The sequence below is a fragment of the Bos javanicus genome, chromosome 12 (assembly GCF_032452875.1).
Source record: "Bos javanicus breed banteng chromosome 12, ARS-OSU_banteng_1.0, whole genome shotgun sequence".
NCBI lineage: Eukaryota > Metazoa > Chordata > Mammalia > Artiodactyla > Bovidae > Bos > Bos javanicus.
In genome coordinates, this window is record NC_083879.1 from 31857479 (window position 1) to 31875830 (window position 18352).

At 37.2% G+C, this 18352-nt stretch overlaps 1 protein-coding gene across 10 annotated transcripts in view; it reads right to left on the reverse strand.

Moving 5' to 3' along the window:
* Nucleotides 1-1050: 1050 nt before the first annotated feature.
* The window catches only part of PAN3 (poly(A) specific ribonuclease subunit PAN3), a 123083-nt gene continuing 105781 nt past the window's right edge, over nucleotides 1051-18352 (reverse strand). For 5 of the 10 annotated variants that reach the window (XM_061434883.1, XM_061434876.1, XM_061434875.1 and 2 more), the window contains 6 exons: nucleotides 15342-15481; nucleotides 12715-12844; nucleotides 11965-12029; nucleotides 6430-6568; nucleotides 3887-4016; nucleotides 1051-2552 (listed from right to left, as the gene is read on the reverse strand). In XM_061434883.1, the coding sequence (XP_061290867.1) occupies nucleotides 2416-2552; nucleotides 3887-4016; nucleotides 6430-6568; nucleotides 11965-12029; nucleotides 12715-12844; nucleotides 15342-15481 (741 nt within the window). In that variant the 3' untranslated portion in view covers nucleotides 1051-2415. The other 5 variants (XM_061434880.1, XM_061434878.1, XM_061434882.1 and 2 more) reach the window with 4 other exon arrangements.

Sequence of the window (18352 nt, forward strand, 5' to 3'; positions counted from 1 at the left end):
ATAACAATCCTAAGTAGTACAACGAATCCTGGATCAAACTTCATTGTACAACTATGTAACAGTGTTAACTGCATCACTCTCTTCAAAAAAAAAGTATTGATACGTTTCTGGTCAATAATGTCTGAGCAACAAAAGACATATTAATACATCTTTGGTTAATAATGTGATAACAGGCATTCAATAAAATACAGACAGGCCTCACAGTTACTGTGCTTTCTACAAACTTGAAGTTTGTGTGGCAACTTTGCATCAAATTAAGTCTAAAGGCACCGTTTTTCAACAGCAGTTGCTCACTTCATGGTTTGTGTTGGTAATTCTCTTAGCACTTCAAACTTTTTCATTCTTGCTCTATTTGTTATAGTGATCAGGAATCTCTGCTGTTACTACTGCAAAAAGACAACTTGCTGAAGGCTCAGATGATGTCTAGCAAGATTTTTAAATCAAGGTATATACATTTTTTTAGACATAAAGCTATTGATAGCGTAAATATAACTTTTATATGCAAGGGGAAACCAAAAAAATCATGCAACTCACTTTATTGCATTATTGCAGAGGTCTGAACCCACAGTCTCTCTGAAGTATGCTTATATTTAGTGAACAAGTATCCAGTTTCGATGAGTATTAACGTTTTGCCGTATTTTCATTCTCTACCCTTATATGATGTTTCTGGAGGATGTGGGGGGAAGGGCACCTGCATCTACACAGTAGACTGAGTCTGAATCAATAATGAGCTAGGTGTCATTCCTTTCACAGAAGCAGGTCCTCTCCCTTTCACAGAAGCATGTGCCATGTACTATTTAGAAACATTTGGGTGTAACTATACATTCTGTAAATAACAAATACTCATATCTGCATTTTTAGTGTCTAGAACAGGTCCAAGTTAAGCATTTAACAGATACTTGGTAAATAAATCTGCCAACATTTTATCCAAAGACCAAAAATTCCTCCAAAACACATATGAAATATTCAGCCTTTTAAGTCCTGATCGTAAGACAAACATCATCTTGTTAAATGCACTGGTACCAAAAAGGGAAAAAAAAAAGGACAATCTTCTCTCTGTAATTCTTTATTAAAAATACTGCTGTACACATAGAGACTGAAAACAGGATTAAAGATGAAATAACCCAGACCGGGGTCATGACATTAGAACTTAACACATTGGTGCTTTTCAGGGAAGTTGCTGACATCCAAATCACAGAACCAAGGTTGAAGGCAAAAACACAAAGGTGCCCTCAAAAATATTTACAATGAAGTAAACGCACTGACAGAATTTAAAATAGGTACAAAAAGCTGAAATGACCAATGTTACATGATTTCAAGGGTTGTCCTTTCTGTGCTTTTATATCTGTCATAACAGGAAGGTGTGGGAAGTTTACATCCTTAATTTGAGTACTCTCAGATATTAAAATCTTCCTATGAATTAAAAAGACTAACTTTTAGACAACCTCTTAAGTGGAATTACACTATGGAAAAGAGGGCTCCCCCAAAAAACACCTAAGCAGAACTAATAAGAGTGCTATTGAAAACCATTCCCAATAAAAACTAAATGAAAAATAAATATAAAACAAAGCTTAAAAAAAAAAAAAAGTTTACCTGACACCAGCTGTTTCTGGCTGACAATATTTTACTCGTGAAAACATATCAGTTGTCTACCTTTTATATTCAAACCAAGTCCTGAGGTTACTAGGGGCTGAAGCAAACTAGCGTTTTATGACGCCAACACTCTTGGGTGTGTGATTTGAGCCTGCCTTGCAGAGGGAAGTTTGCTGGTCTGTACAGAATGAGAAAATCAAGCCCTATTTTACCCCTGCCCTTCCTTAGCTTTCACATAACATTGGTCCACAAATTAAATTTTCAAAAAGTTCCCAGACCCCGAAACTAAAATAGATGATCCCCTTTCATTTTCAAAGAAAACAATATTGGAAAAAATCTCCAGCCCGCTTATAAATTAAGCATTTCATATTTCTTCTAGAATACAAGTAGTTCTTTTTTGTACAAAAGAATTACAATATGATTTGTCAAAAAACATATAAAAAGACAGCTGCTCTTCCTCAAATACATGAGCTAATAATGATAAAAGACCTTTGCATGTTAATGTCTCCAAGTTCTTGTTCCTTTTACATAAAAAAAGAACATTATGGTGGCAAATGTTAATTATCCTTTGAATAGTGAACATTATGTTCTTTTTAAAATCCATCCTGATCAAATGCAATAATTGATTTCCTTTTTAACTCAACAACTGATGCTACCAAACGTGGACTCAAACACACTTGTTAAAACATGTAAAGCATGTCTCTAGTCTTCAAAGCTTTTGGGTGAAGAGGTGCTTTTTCTTGATGCAAATCTCAAGGCAGAGAAAATCATTTTAAAGCTTATAAAAAGTGGACAGAGAAATATTAAAAACTTCTCTGAAAACTACAAATAGGAATAGTTATTAAAATTGAAGACTGTCACATCAGTTGCAAGTGCCTGAAGTCCCTCCCGACCTTCTGAGTTTCCACATTTCTTCATCGTTGTGTGGTGAGCACCCAGTGCTAGTAAAACATTCAGTGCTGGGAAAGGAGATAAGAGTCTTCATTACTGGTTTTTATGAAAGAAAATTCCTATGTATTTGGCAGTCTTCAGTATCTAAGTACAGGTATTTCATTGACTAGAAATTCCATGAATACCCAAGTTTGGCGACAACTGCACGTCCAAATGTTAAGAAAGTTAAGAGGAGGATAATTCCAAACTTTTGAGATTGACTGACTCAGGAATACCCCACAAAGTTATTATTATCAAAAGCACTATGACTTTGGGCTAAGCAGTGACTGCAAAGGCACAGCAGACTGTGATCCTTCCAGATCCAGGCTGTAAGACTTCAGAAAGCTCTCGACGCCAGACCACTGCTGTGTGCAGTTTGTCTTCTGAACAGTGTCTCTGCATCTGTGTCCAGTGTAAAGTACCATAGTAAAGCTGTGGTTCAAAGAACAGAACTTTATACAAAAAAAAGCAAACTGGAAAGAACCTAAAGCAACAGACTCCTGACCTTCAGGCCTTTAACACAATTTCTTAATGTTCTTTTTCTATTTAAAAAAAATGGCATAAATGTATCTGATTAGCAGGGGAACACTTTTTTTTTTTTTTTTAAAGGCTCTGGTTTAATCTGGAGCGAAGAGTTCTATATGCTCCTTCAGTGTCTGTCTATCCTCATTCAGAAAGGATTTAAATCAGCTGAGAGGGGAATTCATGCCCAATAATTCACTGATATTTTTCTGTGTTCTTAAAAACAAAACAAAACACACCAAAAAACTCTCAATCTGAACAAACAGTGGATGGCATACAGAGCTTGCATACAATACTCTTACAAGAACTATGCACTATACTGTACTTCCATGAAATCACTGACCTGGTCCGTTATGTTATTCAGGGCAACCCCTCCCCAAAAGAGCAAATTCTGCACCCCTCAGTGAACAAAAATGTTGCCCAGCATGGTTTCCCAAAAGTGTCCTTGCAAATAGTTTCCCTTAATAAGTATACAACATGGCAAAAATTCAAAGATCAGAAAAAAGTCTTTAAAAAATTAAAATTAGTGCATATACAAGTGGGGAAAAAAAACAAAAGCTGGAACATCATTCACCTAATGGTGCTCCTTGATCTAAAATAAATTCTTCACAGGTGTGGCCCCGCCGGCAGCCACAGCTCGGGGCTGAGGGAGACATTCTTTCTTTCAAGTAACAGCGCACCTGACCCAAGTGCAAGCAGCTCTGCTCATCTTCTGCGTGCTTCCCCAACGTGAGATGAGACGCTGACAACAGTTCAGCTGTAGTGCAATTTGCTATTGGTTAAGCTCCTTGGCCATATCCCGCCTATTTTTTTTTTTTTTTAAGCAAATACTACAACTGACCATTCGCAGCTGCAATCAGTTCTTGAAAAGTATTTTCAAAGCATCGCTTTAAGTCACTGTAAGTCACCACAAGTACACTCTTCTCGTCTCTGGAAATGAGGCTTATTTTTTCTGGCACACCAGCATCTAACTGAAACAGACAGACACACAACATGTGAAGTGCAAGCCTATTTTAGGACAACACGTGCAACAGTAATATATGAAAAATTTTTTAAATTGTGTCACATCCCCCTCTAAATAATCATAAATGTTTTAACATCACTAGTCAGTGTGCACACACTTTTCAACTCAGGTGTGTTTTTTAAAAATGTTGCCCTGTGTTGCTGCCTGTCTGTCTGTCACGCTTAACACTTGGGTGCAATACTTTCCATCCAGCTGATACTCCATAAAATGCAGACTTCAATTATTCCCCCAATATCTTCCAGTCTTTTGGCATCATGAATTACAGTGCAATGAACATATTTGGCTACTTAATTTTTTTCTTCTGTAGAATTACTTCCCTAGGAGAGATGGAATCAAGAAGTCTGAGGAATTTTATAGCTTAATACATACAGCCAAAATGATTTCCAAAGGACATCAAACAGCACAAATTTATGATCTGTACCAATGTACCAGTAACACCACATCAAATGAGTGCCTTGCTATTTTAATTTACCTTTTTTAATGTTTTTTTTTTTTTTTTACCTTTTTAACTAATGTTACCAAATGTTTTCATACGTTTACTTGTGTTATTTCCACTTGTGTGAATGCCAGTATGTGATCATTATCAAATCCCTATCTATCAGGATCTGGCAATAATATTTTAATGAGGCCTTTATAAAGCATTAGTAAGAATCCTGAGTTCACCAAATAACTTCTGTTAGGATTTTCACTTTACTTTTGTTAGTTTTCAATGTACATTTTTCCTTTCATTTTCATTAATTCATCAAAATGTTTAACACTAATTCTGAAGACAATAGCCTTTCAAATCATTTTACCATCTAATTTCTGTCATTTCCACCAAAATAATCTATGTAAAATTTAATTTTTGTATCACCAAAATGACCATCCATCCCTTTTAATTTATTACACTTTTTCTAAACAAAAAATTGTCACATTTTCAGATTTAGGATAAACTTATTTACTCCTCTTTTATTTACCCTGAGTTATTTATTTACTCCCAGTTATTTTATGAAATGAAACAGAATTTTCTCCAAAGCTTCAGTTATCCTAAGACTCAATAAGTAACCTTCATCTACAATGTCTGTTCGTGGCTTATTCCACAGACTCTCCCTGTCAGTATTTATTCCAATTTTACGTATTTTTACCCGCTGGTGCTTTGATACTATAGACTCTTGTTTTCTAAAATCTGGTGGCCTTATTCTCCACTTGGTGCTTAAGAAAAAATGTTTTCTCCGAAAGAAAAAGGACAAATGAATATATAAATCGTACCAGATTAGCTAAATTATACATACAGTCTTGTTCTGTCTTAATGTAGGTTACTGACAATACTCTAAAGAGTTTTAAGGAAATTCAAACATGGCAAAGTATGCTTAAAAATAAAACCCATTTTATCTGGGGATGAGCATACTGTAGCCAACAGATCTAAATCATGGGCCACAGTGGCTAGTTTCTGCTCTAATCGTTGCAACTTAGGGACAGCTTAGACCAGGGTCAGCAGAAAAGGGCTGGACAGTAAATGCTTTCAATTTCAGGGCCATATACAAGCCTCTGTTTCATATTGTTCGTTGTAGTTTTTACAATCTTTTTAAAATGTGAGAAAAAATTCTTAGCTTGTAGGTTGTCTAAAAACAGGCAAAGGATTTGGTCCACAGGCCACAGGTGGCCAACCCCTGTTTCACATACAAACCTAAACAAAGGCGAGGGTTTACCTCTGGAGACCCATTTCTCTCCATGATTACAAGTAGTTCACAAGGAAAATGCATTCCTCCCTTCCTCTGTAAATCCCATCCCTCCTAGCCCTCTCTAAAACACAAAGCTCGCCTCTTAAATAAACTTATGACATGCCTCTACCAACATGGTTCATCTAACCACCTACCCCCCCATTTATCACAGCGGGCTCTGCTGGCATGCCCTGCACTGGGCTCTCAGTTTTAACACTTGAATGACACCCTGAGCTGAGAGCACTCAATGTGACTCATGGCTGCAAAGAAAGGAATTCAACTTTTAAAGATATTTAAACACAAAAGTATTTTTGTCTTTCCCACTCATGGCCTCATATGTTGAAACAAACTACAGCTGGTAAATAAAAGACAGTGGGGGTGGGTTGGGGGAGAAGAGGCAGTCATTTTGTGACATTTGATCATAACAAAAAGGACCACCGTGAAAAATTCTGAAATTATTCATGCAGGTTTTAAAAAATACTCCCATTCTAGAAACTGCTACTTAAGTGGGAGCAGCTAATAATTATGAATAACATGCCCTGTATACTACAGCAGAGTACAGAGATGTAATTCCTTACGTCTCTCAGTATTTGTACAAGATGCAGCTCTATAAACTGGAGATCATAGCATCATAATCTTCAAACTTCAGACCCAGATTACCTTGTTAAGACAAGAAATGATATGACTGAGGTCAATCCAAGGAGCACCCGCTTCTGTCACCTGATGAAAAAGATGATCCCTAAAGAGCTTCAACAGGTACCGGTCTCCCGTCTCCGACCAGGTAGGATCCTTCTGAAACCTGAGGGAAGGGAATATTAACCTCAATAACTCATGCTTATACCACAAAGCTGTATGTTTATACTTCAGACTCAAAACCAGTTTTACTGTTGTCTACAATCAACCAGAAAGTAGGGTCTGTGTGTAGCTGTTTTAAATCAAATTTTATGTCCAGAGTGCCCATAGATTTTAAAAAGTAATCTCACTGAACATGGAAGTACATGACTACCATTTTCTACTTCTCAAAGCAATCACCCCCTTACATACTCCTACTTCACAATCCCTTCCTCACTTAGGCCCCTACCCTTAGATAAAATGGGGAAGAAAGCAAATGACCTCTTTATATAGGGTAGAGAGAGATGTCAGACATGTCTTCTGCTTTTCTGGGGGCATAAAACAGGGAAATGTCTAGGGCTGAACCAAATGGGGTAGACACTGGTTTCCTACCAACATGTGATGATGTGAAAGTGAGTGGCAAAGAGCTGGAAAACTGTCCAGATGGTCACTGTTAGTTTTCAGTGACCTATGAAACATACAGGTTACAGAAAGCTGCAATTGGATATGGAGAGAATGCTAGTTAAAAACAGGGACACAGTATAGACCAGAAACAAGAATTCACCTGGGAAGCCAAGGAAGGCTTTCCAGAGAGGGAATGGGTGCTCTCCCCAAGGAAGCATGCCTCCTGGTCAGAGGCCTCAGTATGTGCAAGGGATAGAGAAAGGAGCACCTAAACAAGAAAAGACAAGTGAGGCTGGATGGCGCTGGGGGAGAAAAGAGGATCAGAGTGCAGGACCTGAGTGAGGACAAGGAGGGGTACAAGAAAAGACAGGCAGACAGCACAAGAGGCAAGGAGGAAATTAAAAGGAAAAAAAGGCAGATCTGAAGCAAGGATGAAAAGGGAGAGGTCAGGCCATGCAGCCTTAGATCACATGTAAAAATGAGGTCTGCATTCTGAGAACAAAGAGGGAAGCCCCCACAGTCATGTGTCTGCTTTATTAAGATTACTCCAGGGTTTTTCAATTAAAAGCTGATTAAACACACCCATTTATCTCTGTTCCTTTTCAAAATCCCAGCCAACTGACAGTGTCTAAAAAAGTGTATAGACAGACAAGGACAAAGGGATCAGAAACAATAGGAGACAAAAAATAGTCACAAAAATTAAAAACGTGAAAAGCAGTCAGGTAAGCAGCATGACTTAGCAGATCCGAAAAAACCAAAAAAACAAACAAACAAAAAAAACTGAGCTCTAATGCTTTGTGGGGTGCTTGAAGGTGAAGTCAGTAGTGGGATTTCCTGTGAGATACTTCAGGGGACAAAATAAAAGTTAAATAAAAAATTTAAAAACCCACTGAGTAAAAATCTATAATTGACAGCCTCAGAGAAAAATGAATTAAATGCTGTAAGACAGAAATATTCAGAAAGCAGAAAGTTGTTGGAAATTTAAAATATCGCAGAAATTCAAAAAATTTAAAGGATTAGGGGAAAAACTCTTTAATTTTAGACCAAGTAAGTTGAGATTATTGCCTAGAAAGTACAAATTTAAAGCATTAGGAAAAAACGCTTTAACTTCAGACAAAATAAGTTGAGATTTTTGGCTACGAAGCACAACACTAAGACACAATATGGAAAACAGAAGAGAATATTAGAAAATCAATTGCAAAGGTCTAACATCTAAGCAGCGTGAATGCCAGAAAGAGGTCTGCAAAGAAACAGTAAGACAACTTCCAAGAACTAAAAGATATAAATTCCCAAGGTTAAAAGGCCCATCTGTTGATTCATCAGAATGAATCAAAAACTCACCATCACAGCACATCATTGTGAATTTCTGCACATCAATGATTTAAAAAAAGAGCGGGGGTTGTCCTAAAAGCACAGGGATGAAGAAAAACTTGGAAAGAAAATGGCTTTGAGTCTGTCTATAAGTTAAAAGACAATAAATGGAGCAGTGCTTCAAATTCTGAAAGAAACTATCATTACTAGTACTGAACTATGCATTAGAGGTACTAACACAGTCACTCAAGAGACATCAAAAGTACAGAAATGAGAAGGGAGGAAATATGACTATCATTATATGAAGACACGACTGAGAAACCCAGAAGAATCTACTGAAAAACTACCCAAACACTAGAAGTCCCATGCTACAAAATTGATAGAAATCAATCATTTTCATATATACTGGATAACAAAGAATCTAAGAAGACAGAATGGAGGAAATTCCCATTGATAACAGCAACAAGAAAAAACACCTAAGAATAAACTTAGTGTACTGTAACTAAATGAAGAACATCGTAAACTCTGAAGGATACTAAAGCAGACATCAGCAAATACAGTGACATGCCATTATCCTGGTGAAGGTAACTCCACATCTAAAAAACACAACTGCTCCTTAAGCTTACTAATAAATTTAATAAAAGAGATAAGAAAGAGCTAACACTAGTAGATTTTAAATGTCACTCATTAACATAGTGTGAAAGAGCTGCTGCCTTAATAAACCAGTGGGAAAAGCTAGACTATGCAATAAATAGCTTTTGGACTTCTGTGGGTGGTGGGGGTGGTGGTGAATTCACACCTTACATCCTATATAAATTCCAAATATATAAAAAATTTTAATATGAAAAAAAATGAAACCTTCAGTATTCTAGAAAATTCTTGATGATCCCTTCATAAGATCTTAAGAGTAGAAATGCTAACTTTCTGACCGTGACTCAAAATCCAGAAGCAAAAAGTAAATTTGATCAATTCGACTACTATAAAAATGTCTGTATTGGAAAAAACTGAGCAGAGTCAAAAGAAAGATGACAAACTTAAAAGAAAGGATCACAAAGGTCAGATCCCTCTGGCTCCTACACAGCAAAAAGACAAAGTGCAGCTGGAAATAAAGATGCGCAAAGGATTAGACAGACAGAAAAGGAAACAGAATTGAATCAGAAAGACAGGCAACGTGCTCATTGTGAGTAAATACCAAAAAACCTGTACTGAGATTCCATTTTTCATCTATCAGGTTGTCAAAAACCCAGAAGTTCGCAAAAAGTATTGCTAGTGAAAGACTCTCACGCACTGTACACTGGCAAATCCTTCTAACAGCTGCCAAATTCCAGTCACAAATTCCAGCAGGTACTGACTTCATAATCAGAGTTGGACCTATACTTGTACACACACAAAATTAAGTATGCTTAAGTCAGTCCCTGCAGAACTGCTTACACTAGCAAAAAGGCTGAGAACAACTCAAAAGGCCATTGATAAGGAACTGGAGGGACAAATTACAGAGCACCCACAGGATGGACTATTACACGGCCACTGACCACGGCTCTGTGGTTAAGACAGCACAGACTCTGGAACCACATGTTGTCTGGACTCGAGTCCTGACTTTATGCGTGACCCCAGAGGCTTTTAACCTATGCTTCAATTTCTCTATTAACAGGGAATACTGAAGTATCTGCACTACGGGCTGTTACTAGGATTCAGTTAGGTCATGTTTGTTAACTACTGAGAAGACTGCTGTGCGTACACTAAACGTTATCTGTACAAAGATTTCCAAAACACACTGTTATGAGAAAACACACTGTCGTGCAATATACAGACCCCTGTACGTAACTTACCGTTTGTACATATTTTAAAGTAGAGGGGTGATAAGAATATACAGTTGTTAACTCAGGGAACATGTACAAGAGACTAATAAAGGCTGGTAGGAGGAGTGGAGAGACTGGGGGTGTCACGTATGAAAGGTTTTTCACTGCAAACCTTTTCTACTTTTAAAGAAACTGGTCCATACGCACTATACTCAAAAGATTCCATTAATAAAAAGAATTTTCTGAGGGCATATACCCAATCGTATTATCAATAAAGTATGAAAGCAGAATAAAGATATTTTTAGACTTCCAAACACTGGGGAAAACTCCCCTTTCTCAGGAAGCTACAGAAGGATGTGATTTATTAAAGCAGAAGAGTAAACCAATGCAAAAAGCAAGAAACAGGGTGTGCAACACAGAGAGGGGACAACAAGAGGGAGAGCTCCCAGGGCAAGAGTGCAGGGAAGCCCGGGGTCTCAGCTGAGGGCGTGAGCAGGCTGGAAGGCAACCAGCCACGAGCGGGGCAGAGGGCAGAGGCCCTGGGGTAATTTTTCTAATGTGGAGGAAAAAGGGAACTGAGAGGTTATTACTCATTTGAGGCCATATGGAAGAATGTTTTATATCCGGCGGGGAGTTTAGAATGAACTGGTGGTAAATATTTTTCACTTGCTTATTTTTCTACATAAGACAAGTATTCACACCAGGAAAACAAAAAACAAAATACAAAACAAAGGAAATGTAGTCATGATTTACTGTGTGGTGAAGCTACAAACAGTATTTACCTTGCTCTAATAATGTCAACACTGAATACTCATCTCAAAATTCAGGGGTTAAGTGGTACAGTGTGTGTATGTGTCTTTAGTTAAAGGAAGGGTGTACGAGAAATACAGCCTCACCTGCCATAGGACAGTCATTAGCTGAGCTATATACACTGAAGAAAAACTGAAACACTGAAGAAAAATCAAGAAACAGCACTTAAGCACATATTTTTAAATAAAGAGATAAATGCCAGAAGAAGCAATTAAAAACTTTTAAAATGGTTCAACATATGACCACATTTTATTTAGAAAAATCGCTAGGGAAAATGCTAACTGAATCTTTTAACTTTGAAGAAAGGTATGTGAATTTAAATTTTGTCATCAAAAAAACTCCCTCAAGCAATGGTATTTATCTACCACCTATCTCTATGAACAGCAGTTAACAATCCTGAAGGGTAACTTCTACCACAGTCACCACAGCTACTGTTTCACCTTGTCTTTGGGACAGGTATGAAGCATAAACATCAACCTTGCTTCTTTGTTGAACATATAAATAACTTTAACTCACAAACAAGGCAGAACTAAACAAATGTAAGATGGTGATGCCTCCTTTCCAGTGTCACTCATGTGACAGCTGTAACAATGCACTTTAATAGAAGATAAGAGGCATGAAACAATCAGAAATATCAAAAAGATCCAATCTGACCATGGTAAAAGGAACAGGCTTCAAAAAGCAGAGAGGCAGTACTGACAGGCAGAAAATGTTCCCTTATAGGCAAACCACAACAGAGGTTTTTAACACAGTGTAGTGTGTGTGTGTGTGTGTGTGTGTGTGTGTGTGTGTGTGTGTGTGTGTGTCTCTCTCTCTCTCTCTCTCTCTCTGTGCATGTGTAATCCCTAAGGACAACCACAACCAGGGCTGTGGTTAAAAACACCACCCTAATGGCTAACAACAGGCTTAAAAGGTCACTTCACATGAGAATTCTTCTCTTTTCCCAAATAAAATCAGTAACAATAAGGTATACTCATTCTGGTTATGCAAAACAGTGCCCTTGATTGAAAACATGATGTAAAATACTGTAAATCCTTACTCCGGCCTCTCATTGATTGTTCCCAATTTTGCTAGAAGCCTAAACAGTCTTCCATTTTGAACCTCCTATAAAACATTTTAAAAAGAGAGAGAATATTAATGTTCCAGCTAACTGAATATAAAAGCAATTAAGTTTATAAAACTGGTATCCTGTACCAATATTTGCTTTAAACCATAAACCCTAATATCCCCACCTTTTGGTTACACTTTTGAATATAACATGTTCTTTTTACATACTGTAATACTCAAGAAGATTATGCAATTGTCCCTTTTATTGGATTATAGTTTTTGTGTTACTTTCAGTGTATAGCAAAGTGATTCAGTTACACATATACATGTATTCCTTCTTTTTTCAGATTTTCCTCATATAGGTTATCACAGACGAGTTTCCTGTGCTATACAGTAGGACCCTGTTGGTTATCTGTCTTATATACAGTAGGGTGGATGTAGTAATCACAAGCCTGTGATGTATTCTTCCCCCACTGTAGCTGTCTACTACTAAGACTGCATATTAAAAAAAAAAAAAAATCAAGATTGTATCTCAAGACTATAGCAAAACCATGAATGAAAAAAAATAAGACAAATGCCCAGAGGACCTGAGAAATCAAAATACTGAACACTAAGTTTGGACAAAAATATCTGCAGTCTTAGCCAGCTGCGTACTATATCCAGCACAGTAATTACTCTGTTTTACATCTACTGATACACACAGATGCAGGTGCGTACACACTCCTTTAACTACACACTTTACCTTTGCAAGGTCTTCCTCTATGACATCATTTCTCATTTGAGCAGCATCCAATTGAGTATAAAATCGAGCACCAATCATGGGCATGATGTCATTTACACTTCGCATCCTGTTTTGGTCAGTCAACAAATATCTAACCAAAATAGAGAAGGATCACTTGAATGCCAAACACGCAGTTTACAGAACAACACAACCCACAAGCACACAGGGACTGCTGCCACCAGCATGTTAGTGTGCGCAATTTCAAATTTTTTTTTCATGCAAGTCGAGTTCATTTTTAAAGCTTAATGATTGTATTTCTTTTCTCTGGAAAACTTTAAGAGCCAATGGAAAAAACTGTAAAAACGTCTCTTTCTCTCAATCTTTTACTACTATGAAAATGAGAAAGGAAAGCTGGGTATAGAGTTACACTTACCATATTTCCATTCTCAAACCCTTCTTTACAATAGTGGGAGATGAAAAGATCCAAAGGTTTTGGGAGGGGTGGTTGTAGGTGGGGAAATTTTTCCATTGGTCTTTAAAAATAGTTTTTAAACTAAAACTCAGACTTTTATTTTGGTAAGGGAAACAAGCTTCAGTGTTTTAGGAAGCTGTCTCCTGCTCTGTGACTTCATTTACCAGCTGTCATGGTATTTTTATTTCTGAGAAATCTCCATGCACTAACACACATCAGGAAAAAGAACAGTTTCTTCTATCATCATAACTAAGGCAGAAAAATACTACACGTCTCAAACGGCTACCTGTCAGAACACGATGATTATTGATCATTTAGTTTTAGTATTCTGACAGGTCAACCGTGTCCTAACCATTCCTAACAAAGCAGCTTCTAACTCTTCTGTGCTCTGCTTATAATTATACCTATTTTCTCCATAGGACTTATCTCTGTCCTGCAAACATGTTACTTGTTGATGAGTTTATTAACTCCTCCCCAGTATAATGGGGGAAGCTCCAGAAGATGGGGGATTCTACTCATCTTATATAAAGTAGCTTCAGCATATGACACAGAGTTAGGCATTCTTTTGTTGAATAAATGAACAGTTATAAATTCATGTGGACAATCTACGTCTTAGCCATTCATCTGTAATTACTGACATATTTATATCTAACTACTCACACTTAAAGTTATTGTAAGCTATGTCACTTTGGCAAGTTATTTTATATCTCCCAGCCTCAGTTTTGACATCTTTAAAATGGAGCTAGTTATGGTACCTAATTTAAAGGGTTATTGGGAGAATTAGGTGAATTAATTCATAATTCACATCAATCAGCTCAAAAGTACATGATACATAGTTTACTGCTCTGTAAATTTTGATTACTGATTAGTATGAAAGTATGACTTTCTTGTTTATTCATTTTTTATTAAGGAAAATTTCAAACATTTATAGAAGGAGAGAGAAGAGTATGATGAATCTTCATGTACCCATTACCCAGTTTCAGTAATTATTAACTTATGGCCAATTTATTACACTTATATCCTTTACTCTCACTTTTATAAAAAGGGAAAATTATAACTTGAGATTACTTAAAACACCCTAGGTGTTGCAAGCTATGGCTAGAAATCACTGCTGTGATAGTATATGAAACAAATATTTTTATTTAAGAGAAATCATCTTAGTTGATCATCAAAGGAACCAGGTAACCACTGGCTCCAGTGCTCTGTCACAAGCAGGACACTTAGGCCAGTGTAACAAAGCACAGGTGGGCAGCCCCATCCTCCGTCCCTCAGTTCCATACCACAGGGCTAGTCCAAAAAGAAACTGGATCATCCAGGGTTACACAGAAAGATCAGAAGGAACAGCTGGAAGCTAAAAGAGACTGAAAAGGATCAATAAGCTCTAATTGCTTCTAGAACATCATAGAAAAAAAATTTCAAAGGAGACTTTCTAGCATCTATTCTCCTGAATCATTTAAAATAAGAGTTCTGGTTGTCCCCCCTCCAGAATCCCCGATGTCAGACGCATCTTATAGACCATCGTGACAGCAGTCCACAGTGGACTGGGCTTCTCTTAAGCCCCAGTCATTTTAGACTTACAATCAAGGATTTCCTGGAGTATAAAGACACTGGGGGAGAAGCACAGGGACCCTGACACACATACTCTCTGAAACAGGGGTGTGGGCCACACACCACACAACTGGGCTGCAGATGGGGTTATTTCTGACAGTTCTTACAAAGATACTGACCACTCTGGAGAGTAGCACTGTCTAATGGACTTTCTGAGATGATGCAAATGTTCCATGTCCACACTGTCCACTATATGAGCCAGAAGGTACATGCAGCTTCTAAGCTCTTAAGATGTACATGGTGCTACTGAGGAACTGAATCATTTCAATTTTATTTAACTGTAATTCATTTAAATGTAAAAGGTCATATGTAGCTCGCAGATACCAATGCAGCTCTAGGGGGTCTACCCTTTGGCCAAATGTTTAAAACATTAATAACTAATTTAAACACACTGGTTTATGAACTTATTTCAAGAAATACATACTTAGCAATAAAAATAAATTAAAAATTGTTTAATTATGTTTTGCCTGATTTTAAATAGTGGAAACTAAAAATCAATAGAATCACTGTTAAAAGACTCTCATGAAAAATCTGTCTTATCTCATAAGATCATTATATTAAAACTTACAAAATCAGATTCTTCAGGTCAGAGGAGTAGTTGATTGTCACCAGTTCCATGGCTTTCTGTAAATTCTCTCGCTGAATTCCTGCCAAAGAGTTGCAAGCCAAAGCCAACACAACTTTTCCTAATGATATCAGATCTGCTTGCTGACATGAAAGAATAAATATAACTTTTAATTTTTCTTTCATAGATACAAATTTAATACACTGACACTATTGCCTGCATGGAAAAAGCATCTTTACAAAGAAGCTGAAGAACTAGGTACATGGTTCCTAGATATTGGTGTTCATCAGAATTACCTGGGAGCTTCATTAAAAAGACTCTTTCTGAGCAGCTCCACCCCAGATTCTCAGTAGGTCTGGGAACAGGCCCAACATTTTTAAAGTACCTAGGTAATTCTAATGAAAGTAGTTCTAGGGGCTACTTTAAGAAACATTCAAAACAATTCATATGCCACCTACAGAACTGCTGCTTTACTGTCCTTTTTTTTCCCCGAAATGTTTATACTTAAATAAAGCTCATATTCTTACTATGGCAGGACATTTGAGGCTGGTTACCAAACAGCTGCTTCACAGTGATCATTACATTGATGACAGGCACTTTCTTCATTCTCCATGATGCACAAAAGTGAGAGTGTATTTGAAAAGGAAGTAATTCCCTTATTCCAAACACAATGTCCGCAATACCTGATTTCAGAGCACATTCTCTAGACATCAACAATGCTGCAAACCTCCATGACAGTCCATCTGCCCTTGTTTCCAAGCAGACAGGTTTTTACACTATAGTCGATCTCTGAGCTCTGTAACCACCTCACTTCCTACCTGTTTTGTTTCTTTGTTTTAAAGATTTCTCCCTTTGAGGCCTTTCTTCCAAAAGAATGTTTAAAAGACAGCTGACTGAATAATAATAACTCCTAGAAACAGAATGGTCACCTAAGTGGCCCTGCTTGGCAGGTTAACTATCAGTAATCATGTACCTCCAAGACAATGGAACAGTTTAGAGTTCAAGGAAATCATTTTAAGTAATTTCTACAGAAAATTCACATAAATCTTCACAATCTGAGATCTCATCTGAATTACTGGACATGTTTATTTATGGAATAAATAAGTATTCCATAGAGCTTTCAAACTTAGCTTTACAATAAAATTCACCTGAGAAGCTAAAAAAAAAAAAGAAAATCACCCGGTGGCTATCCTTCCATCCTATTTTGGTGTTGTTAGTCTATAAGATCTACATATTGGTATTTTTCAAAACTTTGTAAGAGATTCAGATATGCAGCCAGGGTTGAGAGCCACTGGTTTTGTAAAAGTTTATAAATGGTGTTATTTGCAAATCAGGTTGAGTATTTCATGGCAATTGCTAGGAAACTTTAGGACTACATAGCTATCCTTAACAACATCCTTCCCAAAGAGTAAAAAATAAAAAGAAATCAAAGTCAATGACTAAAATAACATTAAAAAGTTCAAATCTAGCATTGGTGAATCTGATACTCTGAACCTAAGATCCTATAATATAATCAGTGGAAAAATTAATTTTAAGACAACTCTGAATCAATCAGGAAGAGATGCCAAGGATTCATGTCAGAGAAACTGTGTAAAACTCCGTCAGTGGCCGAGTTCGGAGATCAGGCTGGGAAGGCAGGTGCCACAGGAAGGGGCATGAATGCTGTGGCATTGTCCTTGCTCTCTGGACCCACAGCCATGACTGAACTCAGGCAGGACTCCTCTCAGTCTCTTAGATAAAGGAAATCATAAACATGCTAATTGAGAGAAATCAGTACATGGAAAAGAAAACTGTAAAAGTCCACAAGTGCTTCAATTCAGTGTCATCAGCAAAGCAAACTTAAGCTTGTTATTGTTTATTAAGTATTTCAGCAGCATGTAGCAACACATAACATCCCCACCCTCAAACAGCAAAATCTTAAGTTTAGCTCCACCCTGAATCAATGCTATAACTAAATCTCCCCCCTAGAGGATCCCCTATTACAAGACAGGAAAACAGGAAAACAAAAGCACAAAATAGCTGAAGGACCATATGGGTTTAGGAAGTCAGTCCATCTGATTCTGAGTACATCTGCCACCTTTCTGAAGCTGACTCAAGGTGGGAATACCCACCTAGAAATGAAGTATACACATCACATAATCCAGACTAAATCAGAACTGATTTTTTCAAATAAAAGAGGTTAATGAAGTCCTGCTGGACAGAGACACTGTAATGTCATTAAGCGCTCAGTAACTCTCCTTTCCTTATTCTCAGCTAAATAGTGTTCCATTTGTTATTTTTGCTTCTTACCTCCATCTGGCTTTTCCCCCCATTTGTTGAATTCTGGAGGCTTTCCCCCCAACTCATTTTCAGTTTCTTCCTGATTCTTGACTTCTTGATTTTTCTCTGATTCTATCTATGGCTCTACTTATGTCCATTTTACTGAAAGTCAGTCTCTATTCACGTGTCTGAAACAGACTATGAAAAATAGACTACAAGAAACAATACACTCCTTTCTCATGTACCCTCTTCTCTGTAAAATCATAACCCCCCCCCACTAGAAACTACCATTAATTCTCTCCTTTACCTTACTTATATAAGCTCTATGGAAAATCCATATATACACCCACTCCAAAAAAAAAGAAAGGAAACCTGATACAATCTTTGCCTTTGAAAAATAAAGGGACGCTGACAATTGGTTGAAAGTAGCCCAAGTTTATGAATGGGGGCAGCTCCTAACCTACCAATCAGTTGGCCCAAATGCTTACTTTACAGTTGTTTGTTTTGAAACTCTGGAATTGTTTTTTCTTATGAAGTGTGGTTTTTCAAGGTAACTAACGATATAATCCAAAACATAAATAAAGGACATTCGAAAATAAATGGAAAACACCCCTGCTGTGATAATTACAGAAAAACAAAATCAAACTAGTCTTATCTTTCACTAGAAATTAAAAAGAAAAAGGAACTACTCAGAATAGAGAGGAATGAAGAGGTACCATGAGGCTGCACATAAACAACACAACACCAGTTCTGTG